The 23,330-nt window shown below is 40.6% G+C and overlaps 2 protein-coding genes across 2 annotated transcripts in view; one reads left to right on the forward strand and one right to left on the reverse strand.

The window, feature by feature from the left end:
• Window positions 1-23,330, forward strand: part of LOC117093626 (zinc finger protein 888-like) — a 385,964-nt gene that overhangs the window by 64,724 nt on the left and 297,910 nt on the right. The gene's annotated exons all lie outside the window — the stretch shown is intronic.
• Window positions 14,282-23,330, reverse strand: part of LOC117093606 (zinc finger protein 665-like) — a 28,394-nt gene continuing 19,345 nt past the window's right edge. The window contains exon 5 of the mRNA XM_033228951.1: window positions 14,282-14,654. Within this exon, the coding sequence (XP_033084842.1) occupies window positions 14,470-14,654 (185 nt within the window). The 3' untranslated portion in view covers window positions 14,282-14,469. The remainder of the gene's footprint in view (window positions 14,655-23,330) is intronic.

Genomic DNA, 23,330 nt, shown 5'->3' on the forward strand with positions numbered 1-23,330 from the left:
ATGCTGAGATATTTTGTCACCACCAGGCCTGCCTTATAAGATCTTCTGAAGGAAGCACTAAACATGGAAAGGAACAACCGGTACCAGTCACTGCAAAAACATACCAAATTGTAAAGACCATCAACACTATGAAGAAACTGCATCAACTAACGAGCAAAATAACCAGCTAATATAATGACAGGATCAAGTTCACACATAAAAATATTAACCTTAAATGTAAATGGACTAAATTGTCCAATTAAAAGACAGACTGGCAAATTGGATAAAGAGTCAAGACCCATCAGTTTCCTGTATTCAGGAGACCCATCTCACATGCAGAGATGCATATAGGCTCAAAATAAAGGGATGGAGGAAGATCTCCCAAGCAAATGGAAAACAAAAAAAAGCAGGGGTTGTAATCCTAGTCTCTGATAAAACAGACTTTAAACCATCAAAGATCAAAAGAGACAAAGAAGGCCATTACATAATGGTAAAGGGATCAATTCATCAGGAAGAACTAACTATCCTAAATATATATGCACCAAATACAGGAGCACCCAGATTCATAAAGCAAGTCCTTAGAGACTTAGACTCTCATACAATAGTAATGGGAGACTTTAACACCCCACTGTCAACATTAGACAGATCAACGAGACAGAAAGTTAACAAGGATATCCAGGAATTGAACTCCACTCTGCACCAAGCAGACCTAATAGACGTCTACAGAACTCTCCACCCCAAATCAACAGAATATACATTATTCTCAGCACCACATCGCACTTATTCCAAAATTGACCACATAGTTGGAAGTAAAGCACTCCTCAGCAAATGTGAAAACAGAAATTATAACAAACTGTCTGTCAGACCACAGTGCAATCAAACTAGAACTCAGGACTAAGAAACTCAATCAAAACCGCTCAACTACATGGTAACTGAACAACCTGCTCCTGAATGACTACTGGGTACATAATGAAATGAAGGCAGAAATAAAGATGTTCTTTGAAACCAATGAGAACAAAGATACAACATACCAGAATCTCTGGGACACAGTTAAAGCAGTATGTAGAGGGAAATTTATAGCACTAAATGCCCACAAGAGAAAGCTGGAAAGATCTAAAATTGACACCCTAACATCACAATGAAAAGAACTAGAGAAGCAAGAGCAAACACATTCAAAAGCTAGCAGAAGGCAAGAAATAACTAAGATCAGAGCAGAACTGAAGGAGATAGAGACACAAAAAACCCTCCAAAAAATTGATGAATCCAGTAGCTGGTTTTTTGAAATGATCAACAAAATTGATAGACCACGAGCAAGACTAATAAAGAAGAAAAGGGAGAAGAATCAAATAGATGCAATAAAAAATGATAAAGGGGATATCACCACCGACCCCACAGAAATACAAACTACCATCAGAGAATACTATAAACACCTCTACGCAAATAAACTAGAAAACCTAGAAGAAATGGATAATTTCCTGGACACTTACACTCTCCCAAGACTAAACCAGGAAGAAGTTGAATCCCTGAATAGACCAATAGCAGGCTCTGAAATTGAGGCAATAATTAATAGCCTACCAACCAGAAAAAGTCCAGGTCCAGACGGATTCACAGCCAAATTCTACCAGAGGTACAAGGAGGAGCTGGAACCATTTCTTCTGAAACTACTCCAATCAATAGAAAAAGAGGGAATCCTCCCTAACTCATTTTATGAGGCCAACATCATCCTGATATCAAAGCCTGGCAGAGACAAAATAAAAAAAGAGTTTAGACCAATATCCCTGATGAACATTGATGCAAAAATCCTCAATAGAATACTGGCAAACCGAATCAGCAGCACATCAAAAAGCTTATCCACCATGATCCATTGGGCTTCATCCCTGGGATGCAAGGCTGGTTCAACATATGCAAATCAATAAACGTAATCCATCATATAAACAGAACTAAATCAAAAACCTTATGATTATCTCAATAGATGCAGAAAAGGCTTTTGACAAAATTCAACAGCACTTCATGCTAAAAACTCTTCAATAAATTCGGTATTGATGGAACATACCTCAAAATAATAAGACCTGTTTATGACAAACCCACAGCCAATATCATACTGAATGGGCAAGAACTGGAAGCATTCCCTTTGAAAACTGGCACAAGACAGGGATGCCCTCTCTCACCACTCCTATTCAACATAGTGTTGGAAGTTCTGGCTAGGGCAATCAGGCAAGAGGTAGAAATAAAGGGTATTCAGTTAGGAAAAGAAGTAGTTAAATTGTCCCTGTTTGCAGATGACATGATTGTATATTTAGAAAGCCCCATCGTCTCAGCCCAAAATCTCCTTAAGCTGATAAGCAACTTCAGCAAAGTCTCAGGATACAAAATCAGTGTGCAAAAATCACAAGCATTGTTATACACCAGTAACAGACAAACAGAGAACTAAATCATGAATGAACTCCTATTCACAATAGCTTCAAAGAGAATAAAATACCTCGGAATGTAACTTACAAGGGGTGTAAAGGACCTCTTCAAGGAGAACTACAAACCACTACTCAGTGAAATAAAAGAGGACACAAGCAAATGGAAGAACATACCATGCTTATGGATAGAAAGAATCAATATTATGAAAATGGCCATACTGCCCAAGGTAATTTATAGATTCAATGCCATCCCCATTAAGCTACCAATGACTTTCTTCACAGAATTGGAAAAAACTGCTTTAAAGTTCATATGGAACCAAAAAAGACCCCGCATTGCCAAGACAATCCTAAGCCAAAAGAACAAAGCTGGAGGCATCACGCTACCTGATTTCAAACTATACTACAAGGCTACAGTAACCAGAACAGCATGGTACTGGTACCAAAACAGAGCTATAGACCAATGGAACAGAACAGAGCCCTCAGAAATAATACCACACATCTACAGCCATCTGATCTTTGACAAACCTGACAAAAACAAAAAATGAGGAAAGGATTCTCTGTTTAATAAATGGTGCTGGGAAAATTGGCTAGCCGTTAGTAGAAAGCTGAAACTGGGTCCTTTCCTTACTCCTTATACGAAAATTAATTCAGGATGGATCAGAGACTTAAATGTTAGACCTAAAACCATAAAAACCCTAGAAGAAAACCTAGGTAATACCATTCAGGACATAGGCATGGGCAAGGACTTCATGTCTAAAACACCAAAAGCAATGGCAACAAAAGCCAAAATTGACAAATGGGATCTAATGAAACTAAAGAGCTTCTGCACAGTAAAAGAAACTACCATCAGAGTGAACAGGCAACCTACAGAATGGGAGAAAATTTTTGCAATCTATCCATCTGACAAAGGGCTAATATCTAGAATCTACAAAGAACTCAAACAAATTTATAAGAAAAAACCCCATCAAAAAGTGGGCAAAGGATATGAACAGACAGTTCTCAGAAGAAGACATTCATACAGCCAACAGACACATGAAAAAATGCTCATCACCACTCACCATCAGAGAAATGCAAATCAAAACCACAATGAGATACCATCTCACACCAGTTTGAATGGCAATCATTAAAAAATCAGGAAACAACAGGTGCTAGAGAGGATGTGGAGAAATAGGAACACTTTTACACTGTTGGTGGGACTGTAAACTAGTTCAACCATTGTGGAAAACAGTGTGGCAATTCCTCAAGGATCAGGAACTAGAAATACCATTTGACCCAGCCATCCCATTACTGGGTATATACCCAAAGGATTATAAATCATGCTGCTATAAAGACACATGCACACGTATGTTTATTGCAGCACTACTCACAATAGCAAAGACTTGGAATCAACCCAGATGTCCATCAGTGACAGACTGGATTAAGAAAATCTGGCACATATACACCATGGAATACTATGCAGCCATAAAAAAGGATGAGTCCGTGTCCTTTGTAAGGACATGGATGCAGCTGGAAACCATCATTCTCAGCAAACTGTCCCAAGAACAGAAAACCAAACACCACATGTTCTCACTCATAGGTGGGAATTGAACAATGAGATCACTTGGACACAGGAAGGGGAACATCACGCACCGGGGCCTATTGTGGGGAGTGGGGAGGGGGGAGGGATAGCATTAGGAGATATACCTAATGTAAATGATGAGTTAATGGGTGTAGCACACCAACATGGCACATGTATACATATGTAACAAACCTGCACATTGTGCACATGTACCCTAGAACTTAAAGTATAATAATAATAATAATAATAATAAAAATCTATGCTCTGTTCACCTCTCCCTCCCACCAGCACCTGGCAACCACTGATCTCTTTACTGTCTCCACAGATTTGCCTTTTCCAGAATGTCATATAGTTGGAACCATATGGTATATGGCCTTTTCAGATTGGCTTCTTTCACTTAATAATGTGCATTTAAATTTCTTCCATGTCTTTTTATACCTTGACAGCTCATTTCTTTTTAGCACTGAATAACATCCCTTCATTGCACATACTGTGTAAAGAATGACTGCTGCTTATACACAGGACAGCTTACGCAGGACAGCAACATGATCTGGTCACTGTCTAAACAACATGTGCAAGACAAGGTGACTCATGCTAACTGAGAGCAGTGGTGCTGTCACACTATAGGTGACACAGCTCAAGTCCCATATCTGCCTTGAAACATTGCTTCCTACATTCCTGGTACTTGCTGTGACTTATAATCTGTCCTGCTCTGGGTGTCCAGTGGTGCTTAATGCTATAAACATGGCATCTCAGGCTGCACAGGCAGGTTCAGATTCTGCCTGTTATATTTGCTTTCTGTGTGAGTGAGGGATAGGTATGTAAACCTCTTCAGCCCTTTGTTGTGGTATGAAAAGGTGTAGTAATTTACCTCAAGAGGATTTAAATCAATTAATGCTGTTAGAGACCTTCATAACTTGCATAGCATTTAGGATGGTTTGAAAAGTTACCTTTATTAATAAGATATGTCAAGTGTCTGTCATGTTTCTTATGAGATTGACCTTTGCCTGCATTATGTCTTACATGTTTTCTTTTTTGTAATTTTTTTCATATCAACATTTTCTCTGACTCTACATAATAAAATGTTAAAGCACATAGCTTTCATTATACGTATTTTTTTTTTGGCCATAGAACTGGAAAACTAGATGACATTTCCTAGTCAGGGAGTTTCTCTCTATACTGCTGTCATATCATTGCAGGCGTGAAATTATTTCAGACTCCCCTCCTAATTCTTCGTCTTTATAATAATGTGCATTTACCTGAAGCTGATATTTCAAAATTTAGTGATTCTCGACATATTATTTTTCCTGTTATGTGTTCCTTCTGTTTTTTCTGTAGTTCATAAGCAATAATTCTTTTTTTTTTTTTGAGACGGAGTCTTGCTCTATGGCCCAGGCTGGACTGCAGTGGCCGGATCTCAGCTCACTGCAAGCTCCACCTCCCGGGTTCATGCCATTCTCCTGCCTCAGCCTCCCGAGTAGCTGGGACTACAGGCGCCCGCCACCTCGCCCGGCTAGTTTTTTGTATTTTTTAGTAGAGACAGGGTTTCACCGTGTTAGTCAGGGTGGTTTCGATCTCCTGACCTCGTGATCCGCCCGTCTCGGCCTCCCAAAGTGCTGGGATTACAGGCTTGAGCCACCGCGCCCGGCCGCACAATAATTCTTTAGAATTGCACTGACAATGGTGTGTAATTGTGGTTGTTAACTTGCCTGTTAGATTTTCACAGGTTACTAAAAAGTGTTTTATTTGTTTTTTTTTGTTTGTTTGTTTTTTGTTGGTTTTTTTTTTGAGATGGAGTCTTGCTCTGTTGCCCAGGCTGGAGTGCAGTGGCGCGATCTCGGCTCACTGCAAGCTCTGCCTCCCGGGTTGATGCCATTCTTCTGCCTCAGCCTCCTGAGTAGCTGGGACTACAGGCGCCCACCACCATGCCCGGCTATTTTTTGTATTTTTTTAGTAGAGACGAGGTTTCACCGTGTTAGCCAGGATGGTCTCAATCTCCTGACCTCGTTATCTGCCCATCTCGGCCTCCCAAAGTGCTGGGATTACAGGCGTGAGCCACTGCGCCCGGCTTTTATTTGTTTTTATGATGATTTACAGATGATGGTTTTTCAGTATATATTATGCAATATAACCACCATGCACAAATTGTTAATGCTACAAAATGCACATTCTACATAGGTATAGTAGTTTTATAACAAGTATTCATATTTGTAATTTGTAAATATTCAAAATTTTATTAAATTCTTTCTAATTTTTCCTTGCAGTGTTTTTTGCAATTATGAATTGCCATTTTAAAATATTTTTATTAGATAAGTTTGAGCTGTGCCTTACCTTTTATTTGTGTGTAATAATTATGTACTAAATAATGCATTACTATTTATCTTCAAATATGAGACTACAATATAGCTGCCAATTTACGTGTTCCTTGTGGTGGTGGAAAAATACCTCTTCTGTCAGGGTTTATGTGGATTTACATAGTATGAGTGTTTTAGCTATAGGGTATTTTAAACTGTGCTTAAAGTAATTTGTTGCACGTTTTGTTACTATGTTACTTTATTGAGGACAGCTAGTCCTTTTGTGTTCTTAAACATTTAAAGACGATTGAGAAGCTTCATAACTGTTCATTGTAAATCTTAGTTTTCTTGTAATGTTATGTATTTTAATAAAATATTTACCTTGCAACTCTATTTGATGGAAAGCCTGTGGTTTTTTATATCTTTCAGATATTTCTGTTGGATTTACAAGCAAGGGATTATCACCAAAGGAAAACAATAAAGAGGAATTATACCATCTGGTAATATTAGAAAGAAAGGAAAGTCATGGCATCAACAATTTTGACCTCAAGGAAGTCTGGGAAAATATGCCTACGTTTGACATTCTGTGGGACTATGATGCAAAAAATTACAAAGGAATGCCTTTGACCTCTAACAAAAATCTCACTCACAGAAAAGGTCAACAACATAATAAATCCTCAATACATTTCTCTTTAAAGCAGAGTGTTTCTATAAGAGATAGTGCATACCAATATTTCATACATGACACGCCATTTATAAGGAATTTGTTAAAACTGAAAAGTAACATAAGGTATGCTGGAAACAAATACGTGAAATGTTTTGAAAATAGAATTGGATTAAGCCTACAGGCACAGCTGACTGAACGACAGAGATTTCAAACTGGGGAGAAAATGTCTGAATGTAACCCAGTTGAGAAGTCTATCAATAGTTCCTCAGTTTCACCACTTCCTCCTTGTGTCAAAAACATTTGTAATAAATATAGGAAGATTTTGAAATACCCTTTGTTATATATACAGTATGGGAGAACACACATTAGAGAAAAATCATACAAATGTAGTGACTGTGGAAAGGCTTTTAGCAACAGTTCGAACCTCACTAATCATCGGAGAATTCATTCTGGACAGAGACCTTACAAATGTAAGGAGTGTGGCAAAGCCTTTAACCAGTGTTCAAACCTCACTAGGCATCAGAGAGTCCATACAGGAGAGAAACCATATCAGTGTAATATATGTGGCAAGGTCTGTAGTCAAAATTCAAATCTCGCAAGTCATCAGAGAATGCATACTGGAGAGAAACCTTACAAATGTAATGAATGTGGTAAGGCATTTATCCAGCGTTCACACCTTTGGGGTCATGAAAGAATTCATACTGGAGAGAAGCCTTACAAATGTAGTGAATGTGACAAAGCCTTTGCTGAGCGTTCAAGCCTTACCCAACATAAGAGAATCCATACTGGAGAGAAGCCTTACATATGTAATGAGTGTGGCAAAGCTTTTAAGCAGTGCTCACATCTCACTAGACATCAGAATATACATCCTGGAGAGAAACCACACAAATGTCATGTGTGTGGCAAGGCTTTTATCCAAAGTTCAAGTCTTGTGGAACATCAGAGAATTCACACTGGAGAAAAACCTTACAAATGTAATAAATGTGAGAAAGCTTTTATCAAACGTTCACACCTTTGGGGTCATCAGAGAACTCATACCGGAGAGAAACCTTACAAATGTACTGAATGCGGCAAAGCCTTTACTGAACGTTCAAATCTTACTCAGCATAAGAAAATCCATACTGGAGAGAAACCTTACAAATGTACTGAATGTGGCAAAGCTTTTACCCAATTTGCAAACCTTACCAGACATCAGAAAATACACATTGAAAAGAAACATTGTAAACATAATATACATGGTAATGCTTTATTCCAAAGTTCAAACCTTGGGGATCATCAAAAAATTTATAATAGAGAAAAACGTATCAAATATAATGAGACAAAAATTAAATAAGTATTCAAGCTGTACTTAGCATCAGGGATTCCACTGTGAAAAGAAACCATATAAAATGAAAATGTGGTAAAGCCTTTAGCTATGGCTTGTACCTCACGTGATACCAGAATATACATCTTTGAGATAAACCACACAAAGATAACGTGTATGGCAAGGCTTATCCAAAGTTCAAGCCTTGTGGAACGCACAGAATTCTTACTGTAGAGAAGCCTTACAAATATAATGAATGTGAACAGCTTTATAAAAAGATTTACCCTATTATGGATATAACAGAATATATTCAGGATGGAAACCGTACAAATGTGGCAAGTCCTTTAAGTAATGTTCTGACTTCAGGATACACCATTCATTTTGGAGAGAAACATTACAAATGAAGGTGGTAAATTATTTTAAATTTCTCAATGGAAATTCATCCTTATATGAAAGCATTTTGTCATACAAAAATTCAGGCTAGAGGGAACTAAGTCTTTATTCCTTCTTGAAGATTAAGTGATTGATGTTAAAATCACAGACAATTTTAAAAAGTCACAAACTCATGAGATGGCATGTGTCAGAGGAGCAAGGACATCTGTGGAAAGATGTAACTCTTCAGTGTTAATTTTTTATTCAGTTATTTCATATTGTTAAAAGTACTGATGAATTACACCTTGAAGTCTGAAATATGTTGATGTTAAATCTTCGTGGCATGCTTTTCATTTATCATGTTTGTCCCAAGGAATGGATGTAAGATGGAAGGGACTACTTCCCAAGGTGTGGCTTATATATATTATTGAAACCAGGAAAAAGCAAGAACACTAATTTTTTTTTTTTTTTTTGAGACAGAGTCTTGCTGTGTTGCCCAGGCTGGAGTGCAATGGCACGATCTCAGCTCACTGCAACCTCTGCCTCCTGGGTTCAAGCGATTCTCCTGCCTCAGCCTCATGAGTAGCTGGGATTACAGGCATATGCCATGATGCCTGGCTAGTTTTTTTTTGTTTTGTTTTCTTTGTATTTTTAGTAGACATGGGGTTTCGCCATGTTGGTCAGGCTGATCTTGAATTCCTGACCTCAGGTGATCCATCCGCCTTGGCTCCCAAAGTGCTGGGATTACAGGCGTGAGCCACTGTGCCCAGCCAAAAACACTAATATACAATATACTATAAGAGCATGGGGGTTTGTGACAGAAGAGAGGTAAAACTATTGTCTAACATATGCTTTATGTGGTCAGAACCCCTTAGAATTGTTGATACGACTGGGGACCTTTGTCGATTATAGGAAAGATAGGTTACACTACAAGATGACCATGAAACAAGAAGAGTAGGATGGGACATTGAGAGATTTCATGGAAGTAAAATGGTCGGTTACTAGAGACTGCATATGTGGTAGAAAGAAATGGAGGGGGAATGATGATCACCTCTCTTTTGAAAGGTAGTAACTGTTGCATATCACAGATTATTGAACATAGGTCTTATTTTTGGAAACTGAAGAGAGAATGGTTACCATAGAGGACAGTCCATCAAAAGAACCAGAGTAGAGTGTTCTTATAAGGGATTCACATTTGGCCCCTGAGATTGCATTTGATACTATTTTATTTAGAATATATTACACTTCTCATGTCTTAGTAAAATATCATTATTTTTAGTAATGCTGAGTGAATCATGTTCCTTCTGTCAACCCAAGCATATCCCACCTCACTGGGACACTTAAACACTATAATATATCGTTAGACTCTCAAGGTTGAATGTCATCTATAACAATTTCTATCCATGTTATGTTCAAACAGTATATAATTTGAGAAATACATATTCATAATTTGTACTTGAAATATTTTCTCCACACTCTGCCCCAGATGTCTTCTATGGCTATAATGCAAATGCCATGCCATAGTGGTACAATATTAGACCCCCTGAAACCTGCTTTCCCATTCATGAATGTGCACTGTGCGATCATATTTCTATATGCCTTTTTTCTACATAACTTTCTGCATGCCTTTGCAAGAATGGCTTGTACCTTCTTTTACATGAGAGGAAAGTACAAATGTAAGCATATGAAAATTATTAGTAACTAAAATTTCTGAAATAATAACACAACTTCTTTTTTGTACTTGGAGCACTCCATGAAATAATTTGAAAAAAATCAGTGTTCGTGAGTTTCCTCTTAATAATGAACATAGACAATGGAATTAAAAAAATAAATAAACTAGAAACCTCATGTATTTAGCTTTTTTTTTTTTTTTTTTTTTTTTACTGATTTGCACTTGTCGCCACTCCACTAGAACAGGAGGGAACCCCATGCAAAGTTTGGTTTAGATTTCAGGATTGGTGCTACTCTACATCCAAGTATTATAAGAATGTTTATTACAAAAGGCTTTCTGGAGAGAATGGGGTAGACTTCCCAAGCTGCTTGAAAAATGGCTAGAGAAGGCAGTGAAAGATGACTGACTTGGGGTGTTGTGATGTTTATCTGGTTGGGCTGCAATGAGTACTCATCTGTGGTTTAAATATCCCGCTAGCCAGCTGGGCATGGAGGCTGACATCTGTAACGTCAGCACTTTGAGAGGCCCAGGTGAGAGGCTTGCCTGAGCCCAGGAATTTGAGACTAGCATAGGCAACATGGCAAGACCCTGTCTCTACAAAATTTAAAAATTAGTTGGGCATGGTGGCACATTTCTATAGTCCCAGCTACTCAGGAGGCTGAAGCAGGAGAATTCATTGAGCTCAGGAGTTGGAGGTCACAGTGAGCTAGGATCATGCCACTGCACTCCAGCGTAGGTGACAGAGCAAAGCCCTGTCCAAAAAAAAAACAATCAATTTCTAGGCCAGACACAGTGGCTCACGTTTGTGATTCTAACACTTTGGAAGGCCAAGATGGGCAGATCGCTTAAACCCAGGAATTCGAGACCAGCCTGGGCAAACTTTGTCTCTATAAAAAATAACCCCACCCATGGCCGGGCGCGGTGGCTCAAGCCTGTAATCCCAGCACTTTGGGAGGCCGAGACGGGCGGATCACGAGGTCAGGAGATCGAGACCATCCTGGCTAACACGGTGAAACCCCGTCTCTACTAAAAAAATACAAAATTAGCCGGGCGAGATGGCGGGCGCCTGTAGTCCCAGCTACTCGGGAGGCTGAGGCGAGAGAATGGCGTAAACCCGGGAGGCGGAGCTTGCAGTGAGCTGAGATCTGGCCACTGCACTCCAGCCTGGGCGACAGACCCAGACTCTGTCTCAAAAAAAAAAAAAAAAAAAAAATAACCCCACCCAAAATTAACATTTGTTAGTACCTCATAACTTCATTCATTCATTCATTCTTTTATTTATTTATTTATTTATTTATTTATTTATTTATTTGAGACAGAGTCTAACTCTGGTGCCCATTCTGGAGTGCGGTGGAGCAATCTCAGCTCACTGCAACCTCCACCTCCCAGGCTCAAGCAATTCTCCTGCCTCATCCTCTCGAGTAGCTGGGACTACAGGCATGTACCACCATGCCTGGCTAATTTTTATATTTTTAATAGACACAAGGTTTCACCATATTAGCCAGGCTGATCTTGAATTCCTGACCTCAAGTGATCTGCCTGCCTAGGCCTCCCAAAGTGCTAGGATTACGGGTGTGAGCCACCATACCCAGCCTAGTACCTCATCGCTTTGTGTTGCTGAATAATATTCTACAGTTTGTCTATCCATTCATTGTTTGATGGAGATTTGAACTCTTTCTACTCTTTGAAATTAGGCTATTATGGGCCGGGTGCAGTGGCTCATGCCTGTAATCCCAGCACTTTGGGAGGCCGAGATGGGCAGATCACGAGGTCAGGAGATTGAGACTGTCCTGACTAACACAGTGAAACCCTGTCTCTACTAAAAATACAAAATATTAGCCGGCCTGGTGGCGGGCGCCTGTAGTCCCAGCTACTCGGGAGGCTGAGGCAGGAGAATGGCGTGAACCCGGGAGGCGGAGCTTGCAGTGAGCAGAGATCGCCAAGATCGCACCACTGCACTCCAGCCTGGGCGACAGAGCAAGACTCCATCTCAAAAAGAAAGAAAGAAAGAAAGAAAGAGAGAGAGAGAGAAAGAGAGGGAGAGGGAGAGGGAGAGGGAGGGAAAAAAAAGAAAGAAAAGAAGGAAAAAGAAATTAGGCTATTATGGAAAATGCTGCTATGAACAACTTTCTACAAAATGTTTTTGCAGATACATGGTTTCACTTCTCTTGGATATGTTTGTAAACATGAAATTTCTGGGTCATATGGTAATTATCGGTGATTATCTTTTTGTGGATCTGCCAAACTGTTTTCGAATGCACCTGCACCATTTTACTTTTCTATCAGCAATGTTCCAGTGTTCCGTTTTCTGCACTTCCTATCGATTATTGATGTTTGTAGTTGTTGGGTTAGCAGTAGTAATAGTATATACCCTTCTAGTCACTTACAAGTGATATTTCATTGTGATTGGATTTTCTTAATGATGAATGTTGAGTATCTGTTCATATGCTTATTAGCCATGTGTATCTTCATTGGAGAAATGTTTACTCAAAAATTTCTTTTAATATTTTAAAAATCAGATTGTGTTTTTGGTTGAGTTGTAAGAGTTTTTTTATATTCTGAATACTACACCCTTATGATATATATAATTTGCAAATACTTTTTTCACTTCTGTGTACTGTTTTTCCACTTTCTTAATAGCATTCTTAATTTCGGCAAAGTTGGCAAGGTTCTTTGGCTCATACCTGTAGTCTCAGCACTTTGGGGGGCCCAAGAGGGAGGATCACCTGTGTCCAGGAGTTCGAGACCAGCCTGGGCAACATAGTGAGACCTCATCTCTACCAAAAAATAAAAAATTAGCTGGGTGTCATGGCATGCACCTGTAGTCCTAGCTACTTGGGAGGTTGAGGGGAAAGGATGGCTTGAGCCAGGGAGGTTGAGGCTGCAGTGAGCCATGACTAACACTGCACTCAGTCTGAGTGACAGAGTGAGACTCAGGATCAATACAGTAATGCAGGTTGTAATGAATAAACTTTGAAAACATGGAATTAGCTTTATTCTGGATGTTTGCATCAAGTCTGTGTTTAGAAAAATGTATACAATTATTTCAGGAATAAGAATAGTTATATAAGTTAAGAATATTGGAGGTGCTTGAGCAGTGAAATGTGTGGAAGACTGCAGTAGGAATATCAAAGAAAAATAGTCACTGGCAGCTTCAGTGAGAAACCATAGCTCATGGAGATGTCTTAGAAGTTACTGCTTCTGGCTGCTTGATTGGGATTAGAGATGGTGAAGTCTGTGCCGTATTCATCTGAGATTAATGGCTTAGTGCTTCACTTCTGCCTTTCCTATTCCATTCAGGTTTTCCTTTTTTTTTAAACAGCATTTAAAATTTTTTAAAGTTTTTATTTATTTATATTTATTTGTTTTGAGACTGGGTTAAGAGATGGGCTAATTTGGCCGGGCGCGGTGGCTCAAGCCTGTAATCCCAGCACTTTGGGAGGCCGAGACAGGCGGATCACAAGGTCAGGAGATCGAGACCATCCTGGCTAACACGGTGAAACCCTGTCTCTACTAAAAAAATACAAAAAACTAGCCGGGCGAGGTGGCGGGCGCCTGTAGTCCCAGCTACTTGGAGGCTGAGGCAGGAGAATGGCGGGAACCCGGGAGGCAGAGCTTGCAGTGAGCTGAGATCCGGCCACTGCACTCCAGCCCGGGCAACAGAGTGAGACTCCGTCTCAAAAAAAAAAAAAAAAAAAAAAAAAAAAGAGATGGGCTAATTGTTGTATTTTTGGTAGAGACAGGTTTTCGCCATGTTGCCCAGGCTGGTTTTGAACTCCTGACCTCAAGCAATCCACCCACCTCAGCCTCCCATAGTGCTGGGATTATAGTTGTGAGCCACTGTGCCCATCCCATGCAGGTTTTTCTCATTGGCAAAGTTTAGCAAGAACCATACAGGAAAAGCCTTCTGGAAAACAGTTCTGAGCACCAGATTGCAGTGATGGTAGTGTTAAGTGGACAAAGGATATTGCAGTATAGAAAAGTAGCTGAGACATATTGAACTCAAAACTAGAGATGGTTTTAGAAACTTTGAGAGGGAATGCAAATGGTGCCTAATGTCTTTGTTCAGTGATTTTGGGTAGCTGCGGTATTACTCTTTTAGAAAATGGTGATTCGGTGCTGTGTTTGAATGTATTCCCCAAAAGTTCACGTTGGAAATTTAATCCTCCAATCCATATGTTGATGGTATTCAGAAGTGGGAGCCTTTGGGAGGTAATTAGGGATAGATGAAGTTATGGGGGCGGGTCCCTATGTTGGGATTAGTAGCCTTAGAAGAAGAGGAAAAGAGAGCTGAGCTGGCATGTTTCCTCTGTCTCACCATGTGATGACTTCTGTTATGATGCAGCAAGGGGGCCCTCACCACATGTGGCCCCTCTGCCTTGGACTTCCCAGCCTCCAGAACTGGAAGAAATAAATTATATATGTAAACATACATAAATTATATACATACATATAAATTACCCAGGTCAGGTTTTCTGTTACAGCAACAAAAAATGGACTAAGACACAGGATAGGCTGAGGTTTGGGGGAGGTATTTTGAATATCTAAAAAAATTGGCAGTGGAAACATGACACAGTGATTTATAGCAATTGATGAGCATCACTGAGGAGGAAATGATGTAGAAAGACAGATTTTATTGTCCTTTCCCTGCACTTCAGGCCTAGATCTCTAACAGTTTGTCAAGAAAGAAGGGTATTGCTAAAGCTGTCTAGGCTTTGCTTTTAAAAATCTTGTAAGGAATGGCATGTCCTGTCGTGCCTGGAGACACAAAACCATTTTTTGTTAAATCCCAGAAGCTTACTGTATAAAATGAGTCTTTTCTGTCAATTGCACCACTGGGATAGTTGACCCTGTAGGGCAACTGATGTTTATGTGGTAACTCAGAGATGGAGGTGCTTCCGTATTATGGTTTCTGCATCTCAAAAATGGGCCTCTGATTATTGCAAAGGAAACGAGCAAGAAGGTCACACTTAGTTTTAAGTGGTTTGGCCTGAAAGTGATACATTACACTTACACCCTGTTTGGCAAAAGTGGTCTCATGGTTTTAACTTGAGGCAAGGTGGCTGAGAAATTAGGGGAATGTTGGCTATGTATGTGAAGCTGTTAAAAGAGTGAGGAAAGTTAGGGCTGGGTGCAGTGGATCATGCCTGTAATCCCAGCACTTTGGGAGGCAGAGGCGGGCAGATCACGAGGTCAGGAGTTCAAGACCAACCTGACCAACATGATGAAACCCCGGCTGTACTGAAAATACAAAAATTAGCTGGGCATGGTGGGATGCTCTTGTAATCCCAGCTACTCTGGAGGCTGAGGCAGGAGAATTGCTTGAACTCAGGAGGCAGAGGTTGCAGTAAGCTGAGATCGCGCCACTGCACTCCAGCCTGGGTGACGGAGCGAGACTCCATCTCAAAAAAAGAAAAAGAATGAGGAAAGTCATATTGAAGTGATCGCCACCATAGCTAAAAAACAAGGTATAGAATATCATATATGGTATTCTCTTTGTGATTAAAAAAAAAATCTAAAATTAATACCTATCAAGAAACCTATTTAAAAAAATAAAAAGTTTGAGAAGGCAAATCAGAATAGGATTTTCATATATTTGTAATATAATTTTGACTTTAGAGACAAAAAAGTTTTACATGTGGAAAAACAACAAAAAAACTAAAATTGAAAACTAAAACAAGATGGGATTATTCATTTTTTGGAACAAATATATCCTTAAACATTTTAAAAGTTCACCCCAACTGAGTATATCCTATGTACCTGAGGAAATCCTGTGAAGGTCTTTAATGCTTCATTGGAAATACAGGCTCCCTCTGAAAATTCCCGAGTTATGATATAACAGTTAGATTACCTTTAAGTTATAGTCTAATATGAAAATATATTTGGAAGTGTATACATCTCTCACTTTAAGGTAAGAGGGCACGAATTTTTTAAAAAATCTCAAATTCTTTCATTTTCCTACTTTGATAGTGGAATTAGACTATATTACAACCTGGAGAAATATTTTCATTAGATACAAATAGAGCTCAATAGAAGTAAATCTGTAAGTTAAAAAAAAAAAAACTAAGGACAGTTTGATAATTTTTGTCTTTCATTTTGAACACCTAAAAACAGGCCATAGGTTACATAGAATATTAGGCTCTCAGGATAAAGAACAAAGTCAGTTGATATAATCTGGCTCTTCCCAAAATTATGGTGACCACGTTGTCATTGATATAATTGGTAACACTTATTTGGTCTGCAGCATGTTTGTGGATTTTGCTGTTGTTGGTTGAGAAAGGGTGTCCCTTTGTCCAGCCCCAGCTGCAGTGCAGTTGTGTGATCACTGTTTATTGTAGCCTCAACCTCCTGGCTCAAGTGATCCTCCACCTCAGCCTCCCGAGTACCTGGGACCACAGGTGTGTGCCACTACAGCTGGCTAACTTTTTAATTTTTATGTAGAGATGAGGTCTCACTATGTTGCTCAAGCTGGTCTTGAACTCCTGTGCTCAAGCTCAAACCATCCTCCAACCTCAGCCTCCCAAAGTGCTGGGATTACAGCCATGAGCCACTGTTCCTGGCTTTCTAACTTACTGTTTCTTTCTCTTTCTCTGTTTTTGATGTGTGAATATGAAATTTGAAAATCCTCGTTCTTCATTATAATTACAGTAGCCTTTTAACAGAATTAATATTCTTTGGAAAAAAATATGGAAATATTGCTTTCGGGTAAACAAGACAAAGCCTAAAAATGAAAATGGTTTTGCCCCTCATCCTATACCCTTCTCAGTCATACACCAGCCATCTGCATTCTCCTCAAGGAGAAGGAAGGCTGAGTGCTGATGGAGGTAGAGTAGGCGGAATGGACTTCTCAGAGGACCTGCCACATCCCAAACTGCAGCCTCTGGACTTGCTATTATGTGAGAAAGATAAATTTCCTACTTGTTTTTTAGTCCCTGTTTTTCAGATTGTCATTACTCACATAAGTTTTTCTACCTGACAAATAAGAGTGTTATTTTTCACTGGGAGAATGGAGCATTTGAGAGTGAATCTTCCATTTTCATGGCTTAGAAAAACTTCATGAAAACCTTTTTCCAGGCCGGGCGCGGTGGCTCAAGCCTGTAATCCCAGCACTTTGGGAGGCCGAGACGGGCGGATCACGAGGTCAGGAGATCGAGACCATCCTGGCTAACACGGTGAAACCCCGTCTCTACTAAAAATACAAAAAACTAGCTGGGCGAGGTGGCGGGAGCCTGTAGTCCCAGCTGCTCGGGAGGCTGAGGCAGGAGAATGGCGTGAACCCGGGAGGTGGAGCTTGCAGTGAGCTGAGATCCGGCCACTGCACTCCAGCCTGGGCGACAGAGCGAGACACCGCCTCAAAAAAAAAAAAAAAAAAAAAGAAAACCTTTTTCCACTGCTGAGATGGATCTATTTAGCTCATGTTGCCTGAGATATAAAATGTGGGAATAAAAGTAGAATCTATGACCTGCTAATCTATGAGCCCATGCATGCAGTAACTTACTTCTTTGCATCAAAAAAAGTGCATTCATTCATTCATTCATTCAACACAAATGCACAGAGTCCCTGCTTTCAGGGATTATTCTAATCATTGATGATCTAGCAAGACACGAAACCAGTTCCCTGCTCTCAAGTAGCTTATGTTCTATATGAGTAAGTCAGCCTTAATTATAATATGGGGATAAGTTCAATGAAGTGTACATGTAGTGATAGAATGACAGGATGTCCTACTTTAAACTGTTCAGGAAATGCCCATAGGATAAGATGATGTTTGAGCAAAATCATTAATTTTACTCTGTCATATAGATACAAATGGGGAAAAATAATTGGGCAGAGGAAATGGAGAACATTGTTAGGATGCGAACATATTTATAATGATTGAGGAATATCCACAATCAGAGTGGCTTGGTGAGGTGTGTGATCGTATCTGTTGGAGACATTTCAAATTTGAGACTTCTTATGGTTCACAATTTTTTATTTCGGGGGACTTAAAAGTCAAAAAACCTATATAAACTGTCTATTTTTGCATGTTGATTCGTCGAACAACAAGTATTTTCCTAGGGGGTTAAGATACAAGTGTGGATCCAGAATCATGATGACTTATTTGTGGAATGCACAGACAAATGTATTGATCGGAGCCTCGCAACTTACTGAGAAGATGTGGGGGTAGGGTGAGGTAATGGGTTAATGAAAAGATAGCAAATACCATTTGTCAAAACTGTCTGAGAGATTTGATGGTACCAGTTCTGCAAAGACTTGTTAGGATACACACCTCTGTCACCTACCCCTGGAGCCACTTAGGGGCATATTGCTACTTCTACTTATGAATGCATGTCAAGTAAAATTCGTGGAGTTTTTAAGCCCCAGTTTATATCTTTACTGTCAATGTCATCAAAAATTATTTTCACATAAAATACTGTAGTTTCTTTTTTTCTTTTTTTGAGATGGAGTTTTGCTCTTGTTGCCCATGCTGGAGTGCAATGGTGCGATCTCAGCTCATCACAACCTCCGCCTCCCGGGTTCAAGCAATTCTCCAAGTAGCTAGGGTTACAGGCATGCACCACCATGCTCAGCTAATTTTTTGTATTTTTAGTAGAAACAGGGTTTCCCCATGTTGGTTAGGCTGGTCTCGAACTCCTGACCTCAGGTGATCCACCTACCTCGGCCTCCCAAAGTGCCAGGATTACAGGCCTGAGCCACCGTGCCCAGCCAATACTGTAGTGTCAAATCAAATAGCAACACAATCACATATTTCCTATGTTTTCCCTGGTATAAGGGAAAAGACCTACCAGTTCTTCTTTTCCGATTAGAAGAAACCTTGTGTCCCCCTTGCACTGGACTACAAAATTGACTGTATGCTTTAACTCCCCAACTTTATTGTAATTCAGATATGTGATGAAAATATGACTCTCAGCCAGGTGCGGTGGCTGATGCCTGCAATCCCAGCACTTTGGGAGGCTGAGGCGGGTGGATCACCTGAGGTCAGGAGTTCAAGACCAGCCTGGCCAACATAGTGAAACCCCATCTCTACTAAAAATACAAAAATTAACCGGGCGTGGTGGCGAGCACCTGTAATCCCAGCTACTTGGGAGGCTGAGGCATCTTATTTAAGTATGTATTTATAGTAATTTGGCCTATGAAATAAAAATACAGACATAATGCTTACTACAGTCACAATTATGTGTGAAGATAAACCAGTATAAAATGATAAAAGATACTAACAAAATTAAATCAAGATGTTGAGTTCATGAAAGATAGAAATAACTAGTCATGCTGGGCGAGGTGGCTCACACCTGTAACCTGAAACCCTGTCTCTACTAAAACTACAAAATTAGCTGGGTGTGGTGGTGTATGCTTGTAATCCCAGCTACTCGGGAGGCTGAGGCAGGAGAATCACTTGAACCAGGGAGGCAGAGGTTGCAGTGAGCCAAGATTGTGCCATTGCACTCCAGCTTGGGCAACAAGAGTGAAACTCCATCTCAAAAAAAAAAAAAGAAAGAAAGGTAACTAGCCATGTTAGTGGAGCACCATGGTTAAGACATTCACTGTATTGGTCCATTCTTGCACTGCTATGAAGAAATACCTGATATTGGGTAAATACCTGATATTGGATAATTTATGAAGAAAAGAAGTTTCGTTGGCTCACAGTTCTGCATGCTGTACAGCAAGTATGATGCTGGCATCTGCTCAACTTCTGAGTAGGCCTCAGGAAACTTATAATGATTGCAGAAGGCAAAGTGGGAGCAGGCATTTCACATGACCAGAGCAGGAGGAAGCGAGAGAGGGGGAGGTGCCACACACTTTTAAACAACCAGATCTCATGAGAACTTACTATCACAAGTGTAGCACCACAGGGGAATCTGCCCCTAGGATCCAGTCACCTCTCATCAGGCCTCACCTCCAACACTGGGGACTACAATTTGACAGGAAATCCGGGCAAGAACACAGATTCAAATTGTATCACTCATCTTTGCAGCCAAACGTGAATCCTGATTCACCCACTTACAGGGATATGGATGAGTCCTTAAACCATCTTGGCCCTAAGTTTCCTCGTTTGTGACATGTGAATAACATCAGTACTTATCTCACAGGTTCAGTGATTACACATAAAGCACTAATAACACTGACTCTTACTCAAAGTGTAATGTAAAGGAAAAAATAAATGCAAACTTGAAAAATCACTTATTAAAGAAAAACATATGGATTAGTTTTGGATGAGAACAAATTAAAGGGGAGGATACTGGATGTCAGTTGCCACAGTCAAAGCCCAAACCTCATGTTTCCTTGCAAGACTCCTTCCACCTAGAGAGCCTAATGGTGCACTATTACTATCTGTTATGAAATACCCAACTGAGGTGAGAGAAAACTGTGGTAGCAGAAGAAACATGAGTCATTAAAAGTGATGATTACATTTTATTAATTAAAGCATAAAACGTGTGATACATTCTAAATAAAACAGTAGTAAAACATGCCAGTTGTGAAACGCCAATGTACACGTGCACACGCTATTCTGGTTCTTTTGTCTCGTTTTGTTTTTGTTTGAGGCGGTCTCACTCTGTTGCCCAGGGTGGTGATCTCGGCTCACCGCAACCTCCGTCTCCGGGGTTCAAGTGATTCTCCCCTCAGCCTCCCAAATAGCTGATATTACAGGCATCCACCACCATGTCCGGCTAATTTTTGTATTTTTTGCAGAGACAGTTTTGCTGTGTTGGCCAGGCTGGTCTCAAACTGCTGGCCTCAAGAGATCTGTCTGCCTTGGCCTCCCAAAGTGCAGGGATTACAGAACGTGAGCCACCATGCCCAGTCCTGGTTCTTTTACTTGAACTACCCTCTATGATAACCATTCTTTCTTCAAGTTACAAGAATAACTAATTTTTCATTAATCATTGATATACAACAGCTATTGCTTTTTTTTTTTTTTTTTTTTTTTTTTTGAGACGGAGTCTTGCTCTGCCACCCAGGCTGGAGTACAGTGGCCGGATCTCAGCTCACTGCAAGCTCCACCTCCCGGGTTACGCCATTCTCCTGCCTCAGCCTCCCGAGTAGCTGGGACTACAGGCGCCCGCCTCGTCGCCCGGCTAGTTTTTGTATTTTTTTAAGTAGAGACAGGGTTTCACCGTATTAGCCAGGATGGTCTCGATCTCCTGACCTCGTGATCCGCCCGTCTCGGCCTCCCAAAGTGCTGGGATTACAGGCTTGAGCCACCGCGCCCGGCCATAGCTATTGCTTTTTAAAGAAGATGATTGCCATTTCCCCTACATTACTTCTACCTAGTACTTCTAGTACTTCTACCTACTACTTCTACCTAGTACTTCTACCTAATACTTCTATCAGGTCCTAGTAATCTATCACTCTCATAAAAAGCCCAGTGTCGGTCGGGCAGTGGCTCAGGCCTGTAATCTGAGCACTTTGGGAGGCTGAAGTGCGCAGATCACGAGGTCAAGAGATTGAGAACATCCTGACCAACATGGTGAAACTCTGTCTCTACTGAAAATACAAAAACTAGCTGGGCATGGTGGCATAAGCCTGTAGTCCCAGCTACCTGGGAGGCTGAGGCAGGAGAATCACTTGAACCCAGGACATGGAGGTTGCAGTGAGTCAAGATCACACCACTGTACTCCACCCTGGCAACAGAGCGAGACTCCATCTCAAAAAACAAAAACCCAGTGTGTTAATGTCCTGGCATGCCATCTCATGGTCAACTGGTAGAGCAGCAATCCTTTCCTATAAGCCAGTGGCCCTCTGGAGAAGGGCACACTGAACACAGTAAGCATGACTTACAGTTTTGTGTTATTCTCCACCTCTCCCTGACGCTAATTCATACAATGTTAAATTTTAAAATTCAGCATTCTTGGTTTTCCAGGGAGCACGAATAGGAATGAACCACACCTAATGAAGTAGGCCCTATAATTTTATTGATTCCTTCCGAAAGACCATAATGAAAGGCCTGTAAGAAAAGCATAAAATCGACAGATCTCAAACTTCAGATGGAAACCAATAATAGTAGCCTTTCCAAGAAACTTCACATAAATGACTATTTTATACACTAATGTGTCATTTCCACATGTCCTTTTTTCCTTTGATATATACATCATGTTATGAATTTAACATATTTTGGCCTGGAACTATTCTGCAGTTTGTAATATTTCCAGTTAATTTCGGAAAATTAGAGACTTTGTGATTCCTGGTATGAATTCTATGTGTAGACTGTTGTGGGTGTTGGTTTAAAAAACTACCACCTTCATTACATCACTGTTGCTTGAAGGTCTTTCCATGTTTAGTACATTTTTTTTTTTTTTTTTTTTTCTGAGACGGAGTCTGGCTCTGTCTCCCAGGCTGGAGTGCAGTGGCTGGATCTCAGCTCACTGCAAGCTCCGCCTCCTGGGTTCACGCCATTCTCCTGCCTCAGCCTCCTGAGTAGCTGGGACTACAGGCGCCGCCACCTCGCCCGGCTAGTTTTTTGTATTTTTTAGTAGAGACGGGGTTTCACTGTGTTAGCCAGGATGCTCTCGATCTCCTGACCTCGTGATCCGCCCGTCTCGGCCTCCCAAAGTGCTGGGATTACAGGCTTGAGCCACCGCGCCCGGCTTAGTACATTTTTAATAGATTCTGTATGAATTTTCTCATGACCCCAAAGACAAGGACATTTGATAAAAAGTCTTACCACTTTCATTACATTTGTGAGGTTGCTCTCCAGTATAAATCCTGTGATGTGCCAGTTTTGACCACTGGGTAAAAGATTTAGCATGAGCCGGGTGCAAGGGCTCACGCCTGTAATCCCAACAGTTTGGGACGCCAAGGTAGGCGGATCATGAGGCCAGGAGTTTGAGACCAGCCTGGCCGATATGGTGAAACCCCGTATCTACTAAAAAACACAAAAATTAACCAGGTGTGGTGGCGTGCACCTGTAGTCCCAGCTACTTGGGAGCCTGAGGCAGAATTGCTGGAATCCAGGAGGCGGAGGTTGTGGTGAGCCGAGATTGGACCAGTGCACTCCAGTCTGGGTAATAGTGCAAGACTCTGTCTCAAAAAAAAAAAGGGCCGGGCGCGGTGGCTCAAGCCTGTAATCCTAGCACTTTGGGA

The sequence above is a fragment of the Trachypithecus francoisi genome, unplaced genomic scaffold (assembly GCF_009764315.1).
Source record: "Trachypithecus francoisi isolate TF-2019V2 unplaced genomic scaffold, Tfra_2.0 Lachesis_group12, whole genome shotgun sequence".
Taxonomy (NCBI): Eukaryota; Metazoa; Chordata; class Mammalia; order Primates; family Cercopithecidae; genus Trachypithecus; species Trachypithecus francoisi.